This window comes from Muntiacus reevesi, chromosome 1 (assembly GCF_963930625.1).
Source record: "Muntiacus reevesi chromosome 1, mMunRee1.1, whole genome shotgun sequence".
Lineage (NCBI taxonomy): Eukaryota > Metazoa > Chordata > Mammalia > Artiodactyla > Cervidae > Muntiacus > Muntiacus reevesi.
The window spans coordinates 270,993,965-271,018,153 of record NC_089249.1 but is presented as its reverse complement, the minus strand read 5'-3'; the positions used below and the strand labels follow the sequence as shown (position 1 = coordinate 271,018,153).

Here is a 24,189-nt window from a genome sequence, read left to right as displayed (position 1 = left end):
AGCTATGTAGTGGTAAAACAGAACCTAGAGGATCCCCGAGACTCTGATGAAATACGAAATCTCTTTCAACACCTGGACTCAAAAATAAGCACTCTGTTTTAAAATTATGCCATAGCTTTATCACCTATAGTTTCAAAAATGTAACACTGTGCATTTTAGATACAAGCGCATCAGTGTGAATAGGGAAGCTTCAGAGGATTTCCTGTGACCCAGTTAGTGCAGGATTTTTCAGTGTTTTGGATTATAATTACTGTGAATGCCGTGGAGCTCCATCTATTTTTTATATATATGCAAATTTCATATATATCTTTTGACTTAATCCATTCTTTGGACCGTTCTACATATATATAGTGGTTTAAGGGAGGAGAATGGGGCAGGGAGAGGTTATGCTTTCTTAAAAGATGGTATGTATTTTAAGATGTTAACATGGTAAGGAATATACTTGCAATTCATGTATTTTCCTCCTATCAATTAAAAATTCAGGTTAAACCTTTCCAGTTTTGAAATCTTTATTCTGGACTACAGTTAATAATATTTAGGCTTCCCAGGTGGCACAGTGGTTAAAAGTCTGCCAGCCAACACAGGAGACATCAGTTTGATTCCTGGGTTGGCAAGATTCCTTGGGGAGGAAATGGCAACTTGCTCCAGTATTCTTGTCTGGGAAATCTGATGGACAGAGCCTGGTGGGCTTCAGACCATGGGGTCCCAAAGACGGAGGGACGGAGCATGAACATTAATAATACTTACATTTAGAATTAAGGTCAAAAGTAATTTATAAAGTTTTTAAGGATAAAACTTTGCACTCTGATATTTTAAAAATAATTTTTCAAAGTTACTGCATGAACAGGGTATAAGAAAAATACTTGTATGTACCTTAAAACCACTGCTAAATATGCATAAGTGGCCTCCTTCTTCCATTCTGGTTAACTATTAATCATTATTTGTCCTTTCCTGTGGCCTTTGGTATGTATTCTTAGGATGTAATAAAGCTAGATTAAGAAAATAGCTAGATGTGGCTCACAAGTCCAAAAAACTGTTGGCCTATGAAAGTTTGCACTTAGAAGTATGAGTGCTCAAAACAGTGTTTCAATCAATTGCGACAGAGCTTTTGTTCTGCTAGAAAATTCTGGAGAAGGGTCACGACAATGCCCTTTAGCAGAGTTTCTTCTAACCAGTACACCCCCATGCCCTGGCCAAGCCTCTGCCAATTCCCTACACCCTCACAACCTGCCCATTTCCAAAAGTATACTCTGAGTAACACGAATGACAGGATTTTTAGATATGAATACCTTACTCAAAGTGGGACGGACACAGCACTTTTAGAGGAAGATTTTAAAACAAAACAGAAGAAGAGGCCAACTGTGGGGCTACAAACAGCAAAGGCAAAACCTTGAACATCGTGGAGGATGTCAGAAGAGGGAGAAGTGGAATGGGACACAGATCAAGAAAATGTGAAAGCTTCCCAGCAGGTCTCTATGCTAATTTCCAAATCCCAAACCACAAAACCCCTTCAGTTCCAGCTGTATCTGGTATAGTATTCAAGCTCAAAGTGTGTAAGTACAACAGGGTATGTAAGTACAGTAAAGAAAGAGGACAAAGTCAGATGAGCGGGATGAACAAACGAAAGAAGTGGGAGCAAAATCAAGCAGCCACTTAACTCTGAGAAAACAAATCAAAAGTAACTGCTCTTTGCATTCCAAACGGTTCCAAATTCCAGAATGCTGGAGAGGTGCAGAAGGAAAAAGGAGACATTTAAGGGAAAATATTATGAGGAAATGGGTTTTGGCTTCATAAACTCTGTGGTATTGAGGATATAAAGACTATAACAAATTTTATTTTTTAATACAAATCAGAGCTTCAAACCCTGCACAAGAAATGTGTGCATGTATTACCTCATTGCTTTTTATGGAATATTCTTGGTAAACAGGAAAAGATCTAGAAATGAAATAATAAAATTTTTTTCAAATATGGACTTGAGAGACATATTATTAATAATAAGCTACATAAAATGAATTTGAAGCTCATTTATTTAAAGTGCCAAGTATAAATGGCAAAGATCCAGAGTAGCGCAGCAGACCTACAGAAGAAAACTAGGAAAGAGGAGAACAACTATTTCATTCTAACTCCAAGGAAACAACGCCACATTTCTTCAAATTATCTCAAAGAGAAAATGTCCCACTGATTTCTAGAAATACGAAGGCAATCAAATTCTCTTAGTCTACTAACATAAATAAATCAGTTCCAGGATTTCCTCAGGGTAGTTATGCAACACGAGGCTTGGAGCCACATTTGGGGAATGGAACTCATCTTTTAAAAAGAATCTGAATTTTTACAGTGAAACAACAATTTCATTCTACTTGGTTGTGGGGCTGCAACACAGCATCTATTAATGCTAAGGACTAACAGGCTGCCTCTGTGTATTTGTGTGTAAATCTCCAATGATACGTAGGAAAACTTTACTTTTGCTTAGTGTAAGCAATACATGGCTATTAAAGTTGTGATACTTTATTATTATCATAGCTACCACTTATTAAGTATTTACTACATGCCAGTCTGGATGTTAAGAACTTTACACTATTCTCTCATTTACTCTTTGGCATAGCTCCGGGTTGGGTGGGGGGGCGGTGGAGGGGTGATTATTATGTTTATTTTACACACAGGGAAAATAAGGACAAAAGATGAGTGACTCTACTCAGGAACACAGCCACTAAGTACCAAGGTGAGGATCTGAAACCAGGTCCTTTTGATAGCAAAACTTGTGCTCTATCTGCTTTGCTGTGTTTAATATTCTGATTCAGTACATGTCAAATACTAGCTGATGAATGCAATCAACTATCATACCTCCAATGGGCTTTTACTTACCACCTAGAGAAGAAAAGCATCTTATAAAGAGTAGCTCTACAAACATATTCTACGATGCCTAAAGACCATTATAACCCAGAAAACTGTGCCTGGCTACATACAAACTCAACGCCTTAAAAAGGGCCAGAGTCTAACCAAACAAAGGTGATTAGAATAATAAAACATAATAATCAAAAATCTAGACGACAAAGGTTAATTTTAACTGATTTGGAAGATTTCATTTACTACAATCCATGGGATCACAAGTACTGCTTTTTGTCAAATTATTAATAATAACATCAACAGGATTTAACTGCTCAAAAAACAAAAACAAAAAACAGGAAAGGTTATCCTAACATCCTAATTCAGCTTATTTTATTTCCCCTACATTTATTTACTCTATTCACTCAATATTTGTTCAACTGAGTGTAGACCCAGTAAGTTTTTAGACTGTAAGATTTTTCACAATGAAATGATCAAAGGGGAAGAAGGGTTTCATTTGCTTGCATGGACTCCAGCCAGTTCTCTGCCCATGCTTATGATCAGTATCATCAATGTCGTAATTAGGAGTTTAATAGCCTCCCTGTTAGACTGAAAAAGCCTGTTTTTCATTTATTTTAGTCTACTAACATAAATTTACTTTTTAGCTGAAAATTTATTTGGGCAAGTGATCTTTTCTTTCTGCAATATGGAAATTCGCATAAGGAATGTTTTTACAGACATTTTATACATTTCTTTGGAAAGGTGTATCAGTAGCTTATAGTCCCCAATTCAGTTTTCTTAAACTGTGGTTTAAATGTATATCTCACATAAAGATAACTTGTATTCTTTTTAGATCTTAAACTTTCTTGTTACAAAATATAACACTTAGCTGCAATGTAGATTCTATACTAGTAAAGACTCAGAAACTTTGAAATAAGGTTACATGAAAACATTCTTGATGCTACTGTGTACTCAAAAACATTTATATACCATCAGGGTATAGATTTCTTTCTTATTTTATCACTCCAGTATTAGACTAGCATTTTAACTTCATTACAATTTCTTCTAATCATCGCAAATTTTAAAGCTTTTTTCAAGTCCCAAGATAGTATCACCAATATCTCTGATTTAGGGGTCATAAAAAAGAAATGGCTAAATATATCAAGAACATCTGCACTATTAAAATTAAAAACTAATTAAAATTTTTTTTCAAAGTGCTATAAACGAGTCGTTTAAAATTAATTCTCAGTCTCTAATTTTCCCCCTCCTTTCCAGGGGGTCCTATTTCTGAGCTGGCCCCCAGTGAAATGTATCTTGGCTCTGTCGAACTTTCACAGATCTTTATTTTTAGAACACTCATATTACTATATCACCCACACAGGGTAAGCATAGAAAAAAAAAAAAAAAACAACACACACACACACACACACTGCTCTCTGCTGGTGAAACTTAGTGACCCCTGTCCCTTGGGGTTGGAACATTTAAGGGTCAGCTGTCTTAACCAAGAGACAACCCACAATCGTGAAACGCACGCCTAAGTGCTTCACATCCTCACTGGGGCTTTTTTTTTTTTTTTTTTGCCTTCTAAGGGTGTTCTTTGATTAGGCTGGCCCCTGCCCCCTGAAACGAAGGATCAAAGACTTTCCCCAAAATGTTTTTTAAAAACAGAAAACTCTCCCCAGGTGACCTGGACGTTGACATTCATGAAAGTGGGGGGTGGGGGGGGGAGAAAGGAAAGGAAGCTCCGTCAGCCCCCTTACCCAGACGGGACAGTCGTGGACCACCAGCTTGACGTTCCCGAACGCGCTGGCCTGATACTCGGTGAAGACGGGCCGCGCGGCCGCGCCGCTCGCGCTCAGCAACAAGCTGCTCTCGTCCCCGGAGACCAGCGGGCTTCTCCCCAGGTAGGCGCGGATGAGCCCCGACGGCCGGCTGTCCTGGTGGAACGCGTCCCCCTCGTTCCCCAGCGCCACGATGTGAATGGACCTAAGGCGGCCGAGACCGGGGGGGAGAAGAGGCGCGTGGTGAGCGCGGGGCGCGCCTTCGTGGGCGCGGGGGGCAGCGCGCGGCGCGCACGGGCGCGCGAGAGCCCCCCGGGCCCGGGGTGGGGCGCACGGCACGCGCCGGGGCTGGAGACCTGAGCGGGCCCGCGACGCGTACGTACATGGTCTCCAGTCCCCCGGGGCCGGGCGGCGACGCGGAGAAAGCTCGGCTCCTCGCGGCCTCCGGGGGGCCAGGCGGCGGCGTGGGTTCCGCCCTCCCACCACCACCACGCGCGCCCCCCAGCACTCAGCTCATCCCGGGCCGCGGCTGCCCCTCCTCGCGCGCCTCCAGCGCCGCGCGGCCGACGCAGAGCGGGCGGGCGAGCGAGCTCCGGGGGCCGCGCGCGCGCCGCCAGCCAGTCAGGAAGTGCCGGGGCGCATCCCGGGGCGGGGGGGACCCGCCGCTCCCGCTCCCGGGCCGCCGCCGCCGCCGCCGCCGCGGAGACTCGCCGGGCGCCGCGCTCCCCCGGCCGGGCGGCCCGCCGCCGCGCCTGCTGCTTCTGGCTCGGCGGCGGGTGGGGGAGAAGCCGGGCCTCCGCCCCCCTCTGCGGGCCGGGCGGCAGCCGCACGTGCCGGCCTTGGAGAGGGGGGTGTCCTCGGGCGGACGCGGGGGCCTCGCTCCCCGCTGAGGCTCCCCCCGGAGCCCGGGCGGCGGCGGCGGCGGCGGGCCGGATACAAAGGAACGGCCAGCGCGGGGCGCCGCGGAATATAAATTAATAAATACGACGCCCCGGCCCGAGAGCTCCCGGTCACCAATCCGCCTGCAGCAAGTTTGCTCAACTCGAAAGGCTGTAACCGGAGCCGAGCCGGGGAAAGGGGCGGGGGGTGGTGATGGGGCGGTTGCGGCCCCTGCTCCCTAAAGACTCGGGGAAAAAAAAAGAAAAAAAGGTAAGGGAAGCCAGGGAATCCAGCCCCCTGGCTGCTCCAGCAGCCCAATTTTTTTTTTTTTTTTCTCCCCCCTCTTCTTGGCCTTGACCAAAAGTGTTTTTACCAAGTCTGCCGCTTGGTCATTTGTCAGCATGTAGTACAGCTGTTTTCTACAATCATACTTGGGAGAAAAAAAAGAAAGGCAACATTCATCGTGGTGCAGAAAGGGTTCTTTGTTCACGCACCAATTAATTCGCGAACGTCGCTTCTCGGGAGGATTATTTACTCCTTCAAGCTATATTTGGCATCTTTTTTGACCAAAAGCCGGAGGATTTTTGTTGTTTTGTTAAGTGTTGAGGTTCTGATTGTGATGACTGTAGGAAGTCGTTACGCGTGAGGTTGCTTAACGTGTTTACAGATCAAATGCGAGCTTACGTGGGGAGGTTTTCGGTACGCGTTATGGCTACATGGTTAATAATAGCTCCTCAGACCAGCTGAAAAAATAACGATCATGCTAATGCAAGGATACTTTAGATTCTTTCATGATAACGCCCTGAACTAAAGGCTGTGAATGTCCCCGAAGGGCCTCAAACCGCCTCGATGCAAGTGAACACTGGAATCCACTGGAGTCGAAGAGGAGCTAGAGTTTACTCTGGGGCTCTGCCTCTCCATAAACATGAACATTCTTGCAAGTGCTCCGTGTTGAAAGAGTTCTTGTTTATCCCTTTATTTATTTTGCCCTACTTTAAAATGTTGCCGTTTCTTTTCTCAACAGAGCTGTTTTGAGGCTATGAAACAGGCGGTGCTGAGTAGGTCAGTGAAAAAACCCCAGGGTGAGAGGCGTTTGGAATGTGAGCAGCTTTTTATTGTGGGCCCCGGCTGCTCAGCTGAAAGGAGTTTAATAGTTTTTCGTGCTCAGATAGGGTATAATGGGGGGCATTCTTTATGTAAGTCACCGATGTTTAAAAATCTTATTTCCCTTTGCACCCAGTATAGTTTCTCTTTTAGTCTCTAGAAGCTCCCCGAAATAGTACAAGATCACCTTTTCTCATGGGTCATCAATCACCACCAGTAACCCCAAGTCAAAAACAAAGACACTGGAATGGTTGAATGGATATGGAAAATGTGGTATATACATAGAAAGAAATATTCTGTCTAAGAAAAGAGGGAAATCCTGTCACATGTTACAACATGAATGAATCTTGAGGGCAATAAGCTAGTCATAGAAAGACAAAGACTGCATTATTCCACTTACATGAGATATCTCAGGTAGTCAGACTCTTAGAAAGCAGAATGCTGGTTTTAAGGGGGCTTCTGGGAGAGGAAAATTTGGAGTTCAGTGAGTATAGAGTTTCTGTTTTGTAAGATGAAAATGTGAAAAGAACTGTTGCAAACAAGGTGCATAGTACTGTGCATTTTTAAATGGTGGTGATGGTCAATGTTGTGTTTAATGCATTTTACTGCGAGACAGAAAGAGAGTTAAGAGTTGCTGGAAAGTGGCAGGAAGGGTTGGGAAGCTGGGAAGTTGCTGGGAAGTGGCAGACAGCATTCAGTTTTTCCTCAGTTATTGAGTATGCAAGCCGGGCCAGCACTGGTACACACGGGAGATATTAAGACACATAAGACCCAGTCCTTATCCTTGAGAAGCTAAATCTATTATTAATGGTCACTATGTTGTGAATATTGATGCATCTGATCCTTTTGAAAATGTACTTGTTTCTTAAAAACTATCATGCAGGCTTATGCATTCAGTAATAGAGGTGGGAACAAAGGACAAGGATAAAGTTCAGTGAACATTAAGAAGAGATCTGTGCCTTCTATGTCATCAGAGAGAAGTGCATGGAGGAAGTAAGCACAGTCTTAGGTCTTAGAAGAGGAGGAGAGGCCTGCTAACTTGGCAGGAAGGGGAGGTAAGAAATACTGGAAACAACGGACAGACCTAATTTGCAAATCACATGCAAAGATGGAGAGATGCGGATGATCATGGCTTATTCAGGGAACAGCAAGAGCTAAAATTAGTGCTGGTCTTCTGACGCCTTCATTACAGCAGGCAGAAGTGAGAGTGGTAGAGGCTTCCCAAGAGATTTCCAAAGTCAGACTTGGTGATACTCAAGTTTTAACCTTGGAATCTCTAGACCAACTCTGTTTATTTGACAAAGACTAGCTGGATGCTCACCAAACCCATTTTCTCTTCCAGGCCCCATAGATAAAGGACATTTCCCAGAGTTTTTGCTTGTAGATAGGGCCATGAGATTAGTTCTCACTAGTGGAAGGAATATGATCCCTCCTGAGCAGTTAAGAAGTGTACCATCTCCATTTTTTTTCATCTGGCCATCTACCAACCAGATGAAGCCAGGTCAACCTTGAAGCCATGTGTTTGAATGTGTTTGATCTGCAGCTTGGAAGCAACCTGAGTCTCTGAATGATTAGTTACAGCAGAGCCTCCTCACCGCATGCACTATACTGATAGGAGTGAGAAAACAGACCTTTATTGAATTAAACCAGACATTTTTGGGTCAATTATTACAGGAGCTAGGCACACAATATCACTGATAGTCCATTTCCTGATATCTTAAAGATTTTTTTTCATAACTATCTGAAAGACTACCTTTTAAATAATCATTTCTCTTTGATGTACATTTTTTATTTGTTTTATATATTTGTAGTTTCCCTCATTAGTAGCATTAAGGGTTTGTTTGTTTTCACTTTTCCCAGGGTGTAACAAATTGGATTATCTTATGTCCTCCAACCTCAAGGTCACTGCATAACACACAAGGAACGATCTACAGCCTTAACAGTATGTTTTTGTTTCCTGGCTGGCATACCATCATTTCATATTCATTCAGATAGATGTTCTTTTCCTGAGATAAAATATAACCGCATATGAATGTAAGATGCATCTCCAAAGTGGGGAGCCGACATCGACCCCTGAAATTCCAGGAAAGGTATTTGAATTTTTATCTTCAGACATTTATTTTTTACTCTCTCCCCCCCCAAAAAAGGAAAGAAATTAAGCACTGCTGATATTTAATCAGGATTGGTGGTGGCACCCCGATTTGATCCCGAGGTGGGCAGGCATTCAGGGTGTTCCGGGGAGAGGGTGGGAGCACCACGGCACACAGTGAGAGGGGGAGGACTCTCTCCTCACTTTTTTAAGATTGTTTTTTAGTTGAAGGATAAATGCTTTACAGAACTGTGTTGGTTTCTGCCAAACATCAATATGAATCAGCCCTAGATATACATATGTATAGGTAACATATTGCCACATGTTGCAGTTTCTGTATCTGACGAAATGGATTTATAGATGATATTTAAGTAAACCATTACAGCATGGATCAATGGAGACAATGTTAATAATGCAAGAACAGGCAAACACAACGGACTGAGCTGACATTTCGGGCACTCTTTGGGAGTCACACTGCAAGGTGAAAAACTAATGACTAATCAGATTGACATTCGGTTGGCAATAATCGTTAAACACTGTTTTAACAGACTTAGAGAATGGACTTGTGGACACAGCAGAGGAAGAAGAGGGTAAGACGAACTGAGAGAGTCGCCTTGACATAGATGCGCTATCCCGTGTGAAATAGACAGGCAGTGGAGCTGCTGTTTATCACAGGGAGCGCGGCCGGTGCTCTGACAGCCTGCGGGGTGGGTTGGAGCGAGGGGGCATGTGTTTGCTGATTCACATGGTGCAGCAGAAGCCAACACTGCACTATAGAGGAATTATTCTCCAATTAAAAGTGAATTTTAAAAAACTGTTTTAGGTATGGGTTTACAGTTACTTTGGCTAGCATCTTCACCTGGAGGATGCATTACAGTTAATAGATAATGTTCTGAGTAAAAGTGAAAGTCACCCAGTCATGTCTGACTCTTTGCGACCCCATGGACTGTAGCCATGGGGTCCTCTGTCCGTGGAATTTTCCAGGCCAGAATACTGGAGTGGGTAGCCATTCCCTTCTCAGGAGAGCTTCCCAACCCAAGGATCGAACCCAGGTCTCCCCGTTGTAGGATTCTTTACTGCCTGATCCACCAGGGAAGCCCAAGAATACTGGAGTGGGTAGCCTATTCCTTCTCCAGCGGATCTTCCTGACCCAGGAATCCATTGGGGTCTCCTGCATTGCAGGTGGATTCTTTGCCAGCTGAGCCAACAGGGAAACCCTATCACAATTAGCTAATCACTTAAAAACTGGACATTCAAACTTGAGGATAAAGCTCAATGATATTTCTAAAATGTTTAAGGAATGAACGATTCAAGCAATACTTTAAAGAAAATTCACCAATTCTAAATCCTATGAAGTCTTTTCTGAGCTTCCTTAAAAATAAAAAGTCAAAAAGCAACATACCACTGGGAAAATAGTTTTCTTCTTGTGAAGATAAGTGTTATTCCCAGCAACACATGGAACACAAATAGGGGAAAAAATACTGCATTCCTTTGATAGCAAATACCTTGAGAATATGAATATAAAACATTGCTAAAGACCGAAAGACACAAGTATTGGGGCATGTTACGCAATGTGGGAAGTTTACTATAGTGTTAAACAAAAAGAACAGATGTTTTCAATATGTCTCATGTTATGGTGTTGAATAGATTCTGTTTCAGTGTGGTATTTACTAGGTTGTGTTTCAGTAATGAAATACATTTTAAAATGACAATTCTGTGAGCCACTAAAGGAAGGCTACAGTAGAGAAGATACTCTTTCTCTAATACAACTTACGATGTGATTTTCAACAATTGACTTTAAAGAAATGAACTTTATTTTATGCACAACTTCTGTAAGTGAATGAGTTACTTAGACTTTAAAAAAAAAGAATGTTTAAAGGAAGGAAGGATTCCAAGCTTACAGTGAGAGCAACCACATGGAATTCATTTGAGGTATTTCTCATAAGCAGTTTTCCCAGCAAAGAAGCTGGAGCCAGAAACTAAGGTTAATTTTGTGAAAACAAAACTTGTATAGCAGTTTTTAAAAATACTTCTTCACTGTGAAATATAACACACACAGAAAAGTGCATAATACCGATGCATGTGGTTAATAAATAATTATAAAGTAAGCATTCCTAAGCAATCCCCCGGTCCAGAAAACGGAGCGTTGTCAGCACTCGCAAGGGTGTACACACACACTGACCCCCACTCACAGCTGCCCCTATTCAGTTACAGTTCTTTTTCTTAGAATCGTGAGCCTGATTTTTGTGATGACTATTTGTTTATTTTTCCTTACAGTTTTACTATCTATATGTGCATTCCTAAGCTGATATTCTGTTTTTTCTTGTCTATGAATTTTATATAAGTTGAGTCTTATATATACACTCTATATACTCTATACACTCTATATATTCCATACACTCTATATATTCTATACACTCTATACACTCTCTCTCTCTATATATATATATATACTTTTTTGTGTCTTGGTTCTTGTGCTCATTTTCATTTGTAAGATTTATTTATGTTGTTGTAGCTGTGGTCTGTCCCTATTATTCCTTTTTATTGCTGAATAGCATCCAGTGGATATATAAATTACTATTTACCTATCCATTCCATTTTAGATGCACGAACGGGTTATTTCTAGTTTTGACCTATTCCAATCAAAGCCTGATGCGAAGAACTGACTCCTTGGAAAAGACCCTGGTGCTGGGAAAGATTGAAGGCAGGAGGAGAAGGGGATGGCAGAGGATGAGATGGTTAGATGGCATGAGTTTGAGCAAACTCCGGAAGGTGGTGATGGACAGGGAAGCCTGGCGTGCCGCAGTTTGTGGGGCTGCAAAGAGTCAGACACGACTGAGCGACTAAACTGAACTGAACTGTCAAGCAAAGCCACCAAAGACTACTCTTGTTTTAAAATATAGTATCTTGGTGGATATGCTAGATCACAGGGTAAGTGTATGTCTAATTTTGGTAGATAGTGCCCAACTGGTTTTAAAAGTGGTTTTAAGTATTACACTCCCATGGACGGAGGAGCCTGGTGGGCTGCAGTCTATGGGGTCGCCAGGACTTGGACACGACTGAGTGACTTCACTTTCACTTTTCACTTTCATGCGTTGGAGAAGGAAATGGCAACCCACTCCAGTGTTCTTGCCTGGAGAATCCCAGGGATGGGGGAGCCTGGTGGGCTGCCGTCTATGGGGTTGCACAGAGTCGGACACGACTGAAGTGACTTAGCAGCAGCAGCAGGTCATGAGAATTCTCCCTGTATTTCTTAATATGCTTAAGTAACACTTAGGATATGCCAGACAGGGGGGCTTCCCCAGTGGCTCAGTGGCAAAAGATTCGCCTGCCAATGCAGAAGACACAGGAGATGTGGGTTCGATCCCTGGGTAGGCAAGATCCCCTGGAGGAGGAAATGGCAACCGACTCCAGTTATTCTTGCCTGAAAAATTCCATGGACAGAGGAGCCTGGTGGGCTGCAGTCCATTGGGTTGCAAAGAGTTGGACATGACTAAGTACACACACGTCACGTCATATGCCAGATATATTAAGTGCTTTATAAATATTGACTTTTTAAATTTTTAAATAACCATATCAAGTAGGTTCTATTACTATCCTAATTTACAGGAGAGAAAATTGTAGCTTAGAGAGGCTAATTTACTTGCCTCTCAAGTAAAATAGTGGGAATCCAGGAGCTGTGATTCAAACTTAGATAACTAGCTCCAGTTAGCAATCCCTCACCCACTATGTGTTTTGTGATTGAAAATGCATGTAACCTATAAAAACTCTGGTCATCTTATATGTTTTTTAAAACCATTTGAATAACATTAGGTAAGATGGAAATGTATCCATCAGATTTAACCGAAATCTTTGCATAATAAATGATAAGACTGAAAAATAAATTGGCGTTGTTGTTCAATCGCTAAGTCATGTCCAACTCTTTGTGACCCCATGAACTACAGCACGCAAGGCTTCCCTGTCCTTCACTAACTATCTCTTGGAGTATATAAGTATGACTTAGCAACCCAGCTAATGGAGCACTCCTTCCATTTAAATTCCCGTATCTTGTTGAGCTCTTTTCAGAGAGCCTTTAAATAAACTGAACATAAAAGCAGACATCTATGTTGCTGTATCACAAAATGTTGAACCAAGATTTAAAAGATAATGTTGTTCAGTCGCTAAGTTGTGTCTGTTATTGACCTCATGGACTGCAGCACGCCAGGCTCCTCTGTCCTCTTCTGACTCCCAGAGTTTGCTCAAATTCTTGTCCATTGAGTCAGTGATGCTATCTAACCATCTCATCCTCTGTCGGTCTCTTTTCCTTTTGCTTTCAATCTTTCCCAGCATCAGGGTCTTTTCCAATGTATCGGGTCTTTGCATCAGATGACCAGAATATTGGAGCTTCAGTATCAGTCCTTCCAATGAATATTCAGGGTTGATTTCCTTTAGGATGGGCTGGTTTGATCTCCTTGCAGTCCACAGGACTCTCAAGAGTCTTCTCCAAAACCACAGTTCAAAAGCATCAATTCTGCAGTGTTCAGCTTTCTTTATGGTCCAACTCTCACATCCATACATGACTACTAGAAAAACCAGAGCTTTGACTTCCCTGCCCTTTATTGGCAAAGTGATGTCTCTGCTTTTTAATATGCTGTCTAGGTTTGTCATGGCTTTCCTTCCAAGGAGCAAGCATCTTTTAATTTCATGGCTGCAGTCACTATCCGCAGTGATTTTGGAGCCCAGGAAAATATAACCTGTCACTTTTCCCCCTTCCAGCTGCCATCAAGTGATGGGAACAGATGTCATGATCTTAGTTTTTTCATGAAGCATATTCAATTGTTATTCTCCATAAAAGGTTTGTTGGCAATAACATTCTAGAGAAAAGTATATTTTGTATTATTAGTAATACATTAAAAAGATTTTTTTATGTGATTTACTTCATCATTATCTATTGAAAATTTTCTATTTCAGTGTGTTTTACTGTGGTCATGATATATTAACAGTGACATGCTTGTCATTTATAAAGATACTAGGGATGTACTCAAAATTCTTACGATAGGGTGGGTGCGCAGTCAAAAACTTTGGAGACTACTGGTCTGGCGTCTGAGGCTGTGTCTTAGAGGGGAAGCTTAGGATATCACAGTGGAGTCCTGGTCTGCCAGGAAGCAGAACCGGACGCTGAGGTAGCTGCTGCTGCAAGGGCGGCTGTGAGAGAGAAAGGAAGGGGGAGGTAGGAGAAGGTAACACAGATAAACCGCAGAGCCACTTGCCTAGAAATCAGCCCAGTGGAAAATGTATTTGTATTGTGCTAACTAATCTAATGAAAGATAAACGTTTGCAAATTTACACAAAAATCACAGAATTCAAGATTAGCTTTTTCTTTTTCTTTTTTTTTAAACCACCAGAGCTTGCAGTACTTCACATAAGTAATGCAAGCAAAGTCAGGTAGCAGAGTCAGTAACCATACACTCAGTCTTGAGAAGAGTTGATGTTCCTCTTTTTATTACCTGGGTAACTCTTCTCAGAGAAGCAGTCAGCAGTCTTCTTCTAAATTTGTGGATCTCTTCTAAACTACACGGCTGCAACATCATTCATTCTGTTTGGAGAAGCTGAAGTGAGAATCCGTACCATGTACGGAGCCAACTACTCTAAGCTCTTTCAGAAAAGGTCTAAGATGTTCATTTGTGTGTTTGTTTGAACATATCTATTCACCTGTGTAATTGTGCCCAATCATGTTTTTCAAACAATTGTTCTGTTTTTCAGTTAAAATGTTGCTTTAAAAATGCCAGAACATATATTCCTTGGAATCAGGATTGCCTCTTTGTTACCAGCACTTTTCAAAGGTTTGAACTTCAAAGAAACCTGGGTTTTTGGCCTTTACTATGCCTGCTGTTATTTGGCCCTGGAAAAAAATATATGTAAATATCACAATCAAGCATACTAATTGTGTAATTTATTTATGCATAATATCTTGTGAAGTTTTCCATGTGTAGACCTACAGAAATATAGGATATTAAATTTGAATGGTATAATATTTTGTTGCTAGCCCTCCTTTTTGCAAAACTGAAATATATTAAAAAAAAAATAGACTGTTTTCAATATTCCTATCATCTGTTTCCAGTTTTAACTGTAATAGAAGTCACGCAGTTTCCAGTGGTAAACCCCTAAGCCTTCCCCATCTCTTATACGCCTTTTATTTGACCTGTTCAGGTACGAGCATCCCTGCCAAGGCCATCCACTAGGCATCGTCCTGATGGGAGCATTTCACAAGCATGCTTTCCCGTGTTCTCCTATTTCATTCAACAGCTATCACAACCTGCTTAACATGACTGCTACCTTCATGCAGTACTGCTGATCCTTATTTCTCTAGAAACTTGCTTTTTACTTTCCACTTTGGCGTCTGTGACCCTGTCTGCAGTTAAACACTTTTTACGGTGAACAACTATTGAAATTTTCTTAGTGATTTTTTTTCTGAGGCAAGTCCTACTGATACCATTAACTATTTAGTCACCAACTTGTATTCTTGGGGAATAGTCCTTTTGGCATTATAACAGATCATTCAGCTTATCTGAACGATGTTGTTTTCTCCTCCTTTTTGTCCTGCTTCTGTCACTTTTTCCTGAGATCCCTGTGGACACATTTTTACTAGCATTGCTCTCCACACTCGTTTTTTAGAGCCCTTTCCATTTAAAAAGTCTAAATCTGGGACTGGAGGATTATTATCGATGGGTATTGTCTCCTCTGACCTTTAAAGTAAAACGTCTGGACTTGTGCGATTATTATCGTCTCTCCAGCTGTAGTACCAGTTTGGCCCGCACCCCACCCCCGCTGTAGCCAGATCCAACCCCCTTTTCAACCAATAAGTGCCCAACTCCTACAGGGCAAATACAGTTTCTGCTAATGAAGGGGCTTGTTTCACGTGCTTCCTCAAGATGTTCTAGTGTTATAAGCTCCTTCCCAGTTAGGACTAGAGTGAGGCCAGGCAATTCAATCTACATTAAATGGCATTCAGACCTTCCTCTGTGAAGTGATAAATCGGGGAAGCTAAAAGCAAGGTCAGTTCTGGATGAATCCCAGTGGCAAGCAGAGCCTCTCAAATTTTCCACTGAATATCCCCGAAATAAGAGGTGGAGTAAAGCCCTAACATTCCCAATGCCTCACGTGCCACTCAGGTAACGGCATAAATTGCCCACCATAAGCTTTTTTTTTTGTCTTCTCAAACGGTGTCCTTAAACCATAGTATATCGTTGTTGATTTAATATAAAGGTAATAGTTAAATTACTTGGCACCAGGTAAAATGAAAGGATTGGCCTTTTACCTTATGACTTTAAGAGAATTTATGAAATCTTAAAGAGAATTTATGGAATTCTGAGGGGCAAGAAAACTCTAGTGAAATCTAGAAAGCAGTTCAATTTTTTTGAACTGATTAGTTAAGAAACTATATTTTTGTGGGTCAACAGAAACAAAAGAATAATCAGTATTTGTAATTGGAATGTTTACCACATTGGAAAAGATCTTGTTTTTATGGGTCATTATGTTGAACTCTTCAGAATTGTGAGAAAGGTCGATGGCTCTATGAACAAAAAGAATGAGACACTCAGAAATGTGCAACCCTGGCATAATGCAAGAAGCAGTGAAGTATCACATAATATAAAAAATACAAAACAGACAGAAAAGCAGAGTTTTGTTTTGTTTCATTACACGTGTTTTAGTACTCACTAGCTGTAGCCTTGAAATGGAACAGTCTGTTACTAGGTCGCTACCCATGAACAGTCACAAACTGTACACAATTCGTAACTTCCCGGGCTGGACTCTAGAATTAGGAGGCATATTTCAGCCAGTGCTTTTTATTAACTCACTGTGATTTCTAATAAATTACTCAGTCCTCTTGCATTAATGATGATTACAACAATGTTTTGCTAACGACTCCACCATGATCTCAAAGATTTTTTTATTGTAGGAGGACAGATTGATTTAAATAGAGTCAGTATTCTAAACCACCATGCTAGAAATGTCACAGGGAGAGGCCAGCTGGGCTGCTCAAGCTGGTCTCAGGATGACATTGCCTCAGTCGAGTCACATTTTCCAGGGCTCATTCCTTGGTTTTTGCAAGCCCAGAAGTTTTATTTTGTCAGGATGTCCAGAGTTGATCATACGCAAGGGTTGAAGGCTGTGCTAACCCAATGCACAAGAGGCCAGTGTGTAAAATATTTATTCATTTATAATCACAAGGTTAACTCTCAACGGGCCTGGAAATCTAGGATGTGTGACCAGCATTTTCTTTTCCCTTTAGGTAAGTCTACATGGGAAGCCCTTCGTTACCTTCTCAGTTCAACAGACATTTATAAAGCACCTCAGGTACAGGACCTTTTGATTCCAAGGAGTTTACACTTTAATTAGAATCATGGCAGCATTAAATTGTGTATGGAGACATTATTTTCCAGAGCAAACTTCAGTAAGTGAATGTTTGCCTTGATCAGTTTCCTAAAGTTTTATCTTCTGATTGACAGGTTCAGCCCTTTGAAAGTAAAAGTGTTAGTTGCTCAGTCATGTCTGACTCTGTGACCCCATGGACTGTAGCCTGCCAGGCTCCTCTGTCCATGGGATTCTCCAGGCAAGAATTCTGGAGTGGGTTGCCATGCCCTCCTCCAGGGGATCTTCCTGACCCAGGGGTTGAATTCAGGTCTCCTGCATTGCAGGCAGATTCTTTACCTTCTGAGCCACCAGGGAAGCCCAAAGGGCTGATAGCTGTCTGCATGATGGGATTAGCTGCGAAGATTATCCAGTAGCATTCACAATTTTGTTGTTGTTCAGTCGTTCAGTCGTGTCCAACTCTTTGTGACCCCGTGGGTGCAGCACACCAGGCTGCCCTGCCCCTCACCATCTCAGAGTTTGCCCAACTTCATGTCCACTGAGTCGGTGATGCCATCTAACCATCTCATTCTCTGGCCCCCTCCTCTCCTCCTACTTTCAATCTTTCCCAGCATCAAGGTCTTTTCCAGTGAGTCAGCTCCTGAGAATCATGGAATTCTCCAAGGCACCACATTCACAGGCACCTTCTAAGTATGCTTCTTAACAAATGCTTCAGAGGAACTTGATAACCTGCTGAACAGGTATGCAGACAACTGTGTATAATGCACCTGTATTTTCTACTTCTAGATTCTCACATCAAGGAGTGACCTAAAGACATGGAGTCTTCTAGAGCCAGTCTGGACCCCATCACCACCCACTACTCAATAGAAGGGCATTTCTCAGGCAAATTCTTCTTAAAAACATTATAGCCAGTTTAACCCAACATGCCCCGTTTCCTGATATCCTTACTACTGGCCCAACTATACCTTATCCCGATCATCTAGGTTTGCCCGTACTTAGCTTTGTACTGAAAGTTTTCGGTTTACCTTCTGGAATTCCAGTCTGAGTGGAGGAGGAGAACCAAACCATTACTTCTCCATCCTCCTGAAGAATTTCTGTTCTCTGAGATCCAAGAGAAACTGAACTCCCACTTCTCTCTTTCTCCTGTTGCTGTCTCTGGGTTGCTAAATTTTACTATAGAAAACCACAAAACTTTGCAGATTAATGGTGCTACCAATTCATGGTCTGCATTCTTCAATCGGGCATTTGGTATCACCTGACAAACGTAGTTGATGCTGTTGTTTTCCAAAGTGGTCCAAGCCTTCTCACTGCCCACCACCTCATCAGGGAGAAGAAGGAAGCATCAGGTGGGGAACTGTCTCAGCTTCCCACTGCTAAGCTAACAAACTCACTTGCAACCACATACATCCTTTTCTTTTTCCTTCAGTCCCAGTGCAATAAATATGTTTCATCTTACTCAAGGCTAGTTGCTCTGGTGGTGCTGGATGGGCTTCCCCTTTTGACCCTGCAGGGAGCTGCTCTCTCTCTGCATCCCTTTCTTCTCCTGTCTTCACCGTTTACCTCTCTACTGTTCTTTACTCTCAGCACGTGTGAATAAACATGTCCAAGTCTCCAGGTACTATTCTTTCCTCCCCCTCTGGCTGGAAGCAACTTTTAAAAAATGTTTTGAGTTCTGAGATACTTAGTTCTCTAACTTGTCAGGACTTGTATACTGTCTGTAATAAATTTTCTAGTATTTTAAAGAGACTCGTTTTAAGTGCTACAAACTTGCTCACCTGGAAAATGATTGTGACTGTTAGAATTCATGTATTATAAAAGTTCTTATGGTTAAATGTTGTTTTCTTCTTTAAACTTTTAAATTATGAAATATATAAAAAGTACAAAGCATAGATGTATAGTTTAATGGATAACTATAAGACAAACACTCATTTAGTCAACATTCTAATAAGGAAATACCCCCAACCCATGTATCTCTTCTGGATCCTTACCTTCTCATGCTTCAGAAGGTGACCACTTTTCTGAATTTTATGGTAATGCTTTCTAAGGTTTTTTTTTTTTTTTTTTAATGAGTTTAACTCTTTCTTTACCCAAGGCCTGCTCGTCTCTCATCTCCACCCTGCTCTGTATGCTGGAAACCTAGCCTGTGTAAACTATATCCATAGGCTCCTCTTCCTTTCTGCCTTTTAGTTGCATATAGTCAATGGGGAGATCAGAGGGAGTAGGATGAGAAAGGATATATTCCTTCCTGGGCTTCTCCTACAGCATCTCTCCAAGGGCTCACTGGGCTGGTTTCAGTCACTGGGGTTAGCCAGAGAAAGAGAGACAATGGGATATGTAAGTGTGTGTGTGTACATACAAAAAATACTATATATAAAAGAGAGGTTTAAGGAATTGGATCATGTAATTGTGGAGGTTTGATAAATACAAAACCTGCAGGTTAGGCCAGCAGACTAGAGACCTAGGGAAGAGCATATATCAAGTCTAAAGGTCGTTTGCCAGCAGACTTCCTTCTTAGGGGAAGCCAGTCTTTGTTCTATTAAGGCCTTTGATTCATTGGATGAGGCTCACCAATATTATGGAGGGTGATCAGATGATACCACCCTTATGAGAGAAAGGAAAGAGGAACTAAAGAGCCTCTTGATGAAGGTGAAAGAGGAGATTGAAAAAGCTGGCTTAAAACTCAACATTCAAAAACCTAAGATCGTGGCATCCCATCACTTCATGGCAAATTGGTGGGGAAACAATGGAAACTGTGACAGACTTTATTTTCTTGGGCTCCAGAATCACTGCAGATGGTGACTACAGCCATGAAATTCAAAGACACTTGCTCCTTGGAAGAAAAGCTATGACAAACGTAGGACAGCATGTTAAAAAGTAGAGACATCACTTGACTGACATAGGTCAATATAGTCAGTCAGAGGTCTGGTTTTTCCAGTAGTTGTGTTTGGATGTGAGAGTTGGATTATAAAGAAAGCTGAGCACCAGAAAACTGATGCTTTTGAACTGTGGTGTTGGAGAAGACTCTTGAGAGTCCCATGGGCTGCAAGGAGATCAAACCAGTCCATCCTAAAGGAAATCAACACTGACTATTCATTGGAAGGACTGAAGCTAAAGCTCCAATACTTTGGCCACTTGATACCAAGAGCTGACTCACTGGAAAAGACCCTGATGCTGGGAAAGATTGAAGGTGGGAGGAGAAGGGGGCAACGGAGGATGAGATGGTTGGATGGCATCACGGACCCAATGGACATGAGTTTGAGCAAACTCTGGGAGGTAGCGAAGGACGGGGAGGTCTCAGTCAGTTCAGTCGCTCAGTCGTGTCCTACTCTTTGCGACCCTATGGACTGCAGCACGCCTGATTTCCCTGCACCAAGTGCCTTAATTTTTGGCTTTGATCCTGGGGCAATTACAGTTACCAAAATATGTAATGACTATCAGTGATAATGTAGGGACAGTTGCTAAGGTCAGACACTCACAAAGTTTTGAAGATCTCTATTTCAACTCCCTCACTTTGCTGATTAATAAATTTGAGCTGAGGGATTAAGTGACGGCAGTTCCTACAGGTGGTCAGATCAGGCCCGACACTAATATCCCAGGGTCTCTTGACTTTTAATCTTAGGATCCCCATATTCACACCACATCATAGCACATTATTTTTTGTGATTTTTCCAAAGTTGCTATTGGTGTGGTTTAACAAAAAAACTTGATACTTTAGGTGGGGGAATGGATTGAGGGTAAAGAAATCTCTGAAAAATAAAGGTTTTACTGAGTTGACAAAATTTGAAAAGGTGTTAGCTTTGGGGATTAACTTTCTTCTAATACTGTTGCTAGGCTTCTTCCCTAAAAACCATCGTCCCTTTTCTTCGAAATGATGTCTGTCTGGCAGGACCCCTGTCCCTTGGGCCTGCAGTTTTCATCACAAGTGAAGCCAAGCACATTCAGCACCATTTGCTCTTCTCGACTGGTAGGTCCGAACACCTACCTGGGCCTGAGTGTCTGGGATTTTAGGCGGAAGAGCAGTCCTCTGGGATGCCTCCAAGGGCATGTAAAGTTGGGGGAGGAATAAGGTCTTGGAGGAGAGGCCAAGACAACCTCTGCTAGATGCCTGTGCCATATCTGGCTGTGGGCAGGCTACCTTTGCACAGGCCCTGAGGATTGGAGGTTCTAGAACCTCCTGGAGGCTGGTGACTGGGCTCTGTCCCAGGTTTCCTCATCCCAGGCCTGGCTTCGCTCCGATGCGTGGACATCACACGTTGCGGCACGTGCTGCGGGAACCACCCCCCAGGTCTCCCATCACATGCGTGTGGAAGGGGGCGCAGGCAGGTGTTGGGCCGCCCCTTTGCAGCCGGGCTGTGGTGGAAGCGGAGGCTGTGGCCAGGAGGCCAGGGAGGACTGCAAAGGACCGCCGCGGTGGCGTCTGCACGCCCAGGGGGGTGGGCGGCCTCCACCAGGCACCTGACCTGCAGGGGGTCGAGGGGCACCCGCAGCCCCGCAGCCCCAGGTGGAGCCGGCCCTTCCGGGAGAGCTGGTCCAGGTGAGGACAGTGCTCAGCGCGGTGGGCGCAGGCCCGTGACGCGCCGAGAGTGGTCATGATGATGAAGAGAGAAAGGGATCTTTCTTCCTCGTACTGGGCAAGGATGGACACTGAACCAAGACAGTGTGAGTTACGGAGAATTACGCCGTGAGCCTGAAGGTAAACTCTGCAGGATAAAGGTTAAAGTGAAAAAGTTGCTCAGGCGTGTCCAACTCTTTGGGACCCCATGAACTGCACAGTCCATGGAATTCTCCAGGCCAGAATACTGGAGTGGGTAGCCTTTCCCTTCTGCAGGGGATCTTCCCAACCCAGGAGTCGAACCCAAGTCTCCCGCATTGCAGGCAGATTCTTTCCCAGCTGAGCCACCAGGGAAGCCCAAGAATACTGGAGTGGGCAGCCTATCCCTTCTCCAGGGGATCTCCCAGACCCAGAGACTGAACTGGGGTCTCCTGCATTGCAGGCTGATTCTTTACCGACTGAGCTATCAGGGAAGCCCTACAGAATAAAGGTGCTGAGTTTAAAAAAATAAAAAACAACTTACTGAATTTGCCCCAGAGATGAAGCAATAGCTATATGAAGGGGCATATGCCCTAGACTTAGTTGTTCTTCACTGCCTCACAGGCATGCTTCCTTGACATTCCATAAAGTAATGGCCTAGTCCTCTCAGTTTATACATGGTTCAGTTTCACTTGCTATAGTACAGTATAGCATAGTTATTACTACATGGGATGACATTCACCTGCTGTGTCTTCTCCTACTGTGATACAAGCTCTGTGAGAGCAGCGATCCCACCTGTTTTACTTACCTCTGCCCCCAGTCTCTTGCACAGCGTCTGATGTGTTTACCAAACAAAAGGTTTTCAGACTTTGGCCTCTCGGAGTTGACACCCTTTCTCTTGCTTGCATAGAGCACTTTGTGTTACTGCTTTTATAATATTTTATTGTAATTGTCTTTGAAACTGTTGTATATTTCCTGCAACAAGGACTTTTCATGTTCATTTTTGTGTCCCAGGTCCCTGGTATACAGTGGGCACTCAGATTTTGATTGAAAAGGTGAAAGCTGTCCAGAATAGAATTTCTGATCATATGAATCTTTTTCTAAACTTCTTAGACCATCTTGGACTTCCCTGGTGGCTCAGATGGTAAAGTGTCTGCCAGCAATGCGGGAGACCCAGGTTTGATCCCTGGGTCGGGAAGATCCTCTGAAGAAGGAAATGGCAACCCACTCCAGTACTCTTGCCTGGAAAATCCCATGGACAGGGGAACCTGGTAGGCTATAGTCCATGGGGTCACAAAGAGTCGGACCTGATTGAGCTACTTCACTTTCACTTTTCACTTTAGACCCTCTTTGAGTATTTCTCCTTTTGTTTATTGTCTCCTTTTTCTTTCTGCTCTTGAAAGTCACTCACTCCAACTAAGAGAGGCAGTATGTTGGACAAGAGAATTCAAAATATTGAAAACAGAATTTAGACAAGGGTCTTTGCTCTGCCACTTCCTTGGTGGGGATACTTTTTAAATTTCTCAGAGCTTGATTCATCAAGGTGCTACAGAATCCACCTGCCAATGCAGGAGATGTCAGAGACACAGGTTCAATTTTGGCTTAGGAAGATTTCCTGGAGTAGGAAATGGCAACCCACTCCAGTGTCCTTGCCTGAAAAATTCCATGGACAGAGAAACCTGGCGGGCTACATTATATGGGGTCACAACGAGTCTGACGCAAATGAGCAGTTGAGTGCACGCACAGATAGACATAGTAGAACTTATGCATGGCCCACAAAATCATTCTGTTTTCTATCTTTAAATAGAATCCGAAGAAATAATCTGGCTTTACTACATCCTTTAAAAGAAAAACAAAACTTGCTTTTCCAATCTTTTAACTGCCTAGATAATGCATTTTAGATATGTATAGTTTGGAGTTTTATCAACTTGTTTGTGTGAAAATTGGGTACTAACTACAAACTGATGGTGATGGTTTAGTCCCTAAGTCACGTCTGACTCTTGTGACCCCATGGGCTGTAGCCCACCAGGCTCTTCTGTCCAAGGGATTCTCCAGGCAAGAATACCGGAATGGGTTGCCATTTCCTTCTCCAGGGGATCTTCCCAACCCAGGGATCAAACCCAGGTCTCCCGAATTGTGGGCAGATTTTTTTCCCAGCTGAGCCACAAGGAAAGGCCAAGAATACTGGAGTGGGTAGCCTATCCCTTCTCCAGCGGATCTTCCAAACCCAGGAATCAAACCCAGGTCTCCTGCATTGCAGGCAGATCCTTTATCAGCTGAGCTATCAGGGAAGCCACCAACTACAAACTGGGCAGATGCAATATAAGTCATTGGTCGAGGGGACTTCATTTTAAAATAAAGGGCTTTGTTATTATAATTATTGTCTATAGTCTTCATAGTTTAGGACTATAGGCAATTTATTTGCTTTAACTTACTTAAGAGGATTAGTTGGTACTGACTGAACACCAGTGTTGTCTCATGGCAAATTCAGATAAATTTGCACATGGTGAATTATATCTTGTCTGGGCTCAGCTCTAAACAAATGTCATCAACTTGCTGTAGATGTGTTGGGTCAAAGAAAGAGTGGAATGCATCCTTTAGTGTTTAATTTTTAGCGCAGGACAGTTTTC

General features: G+C 42.8%; 2 protein-coding genes across 12 annotated transcripts in view; one reads left to right on the top strand and one right to left on the bottom strand.

Annotated features, from left to right (window-relative positions):
- The window catches only part of RHOBTB3 (Rho related BTB domain containing 3), a 59,343-nt gene extending 54,209 nt beyond the window's left edge, over positions 1-5,134 (bottom strand). The window contains exons 1-2 of the mRNA XM_065914196.1: positions 4,988-5,134; positions 4,584-4,809 (exon numbers count right to left, since the gene is read on the bottom strand). Coding sequence (XP_065770268.1) covers positions 4,584-4,809; positions 4,988-4,989 — 228 coding nt within the window. The 5' untranslated portion in view covers positions 4,990-5,134. The remainder of the gene's footprint in view (positions 1-4,583; positions 4,810-4,987) is intronic.
- SPATA9 (spermatogenesis associated 9) overlaps positions 4,594-24,189 on the top strand; it is a 57,814-nt gene continuing 38,218 nt past the window's right edge. For 5 of the 11 annotated variants that reach the window (XR_010660854.1, XM_065917676.1, XM_065915340.1 and 2 more), the window contains exons 1-3: positions 4,594-4,727; positions 16,949-17,013; positions 17,640-17,768. The gene's annotated coding sequence lies outside the window, so the exon portion shown is untranslated. Of the gene's footprint in view, positions 4,728-4,807; positions 4,848-5,706; positions 5,754-7,523; positions 7,643-8,447; positions 8,678-16,948; positions 17,014-17,639; positions 17,769-24,189 lie in introns of those variants that run through there. The other 6 variants (XM_065916078.1, XM_065917054.1, XM_065916720.1 and 3 more) reach the window with 6 other exon arrangements.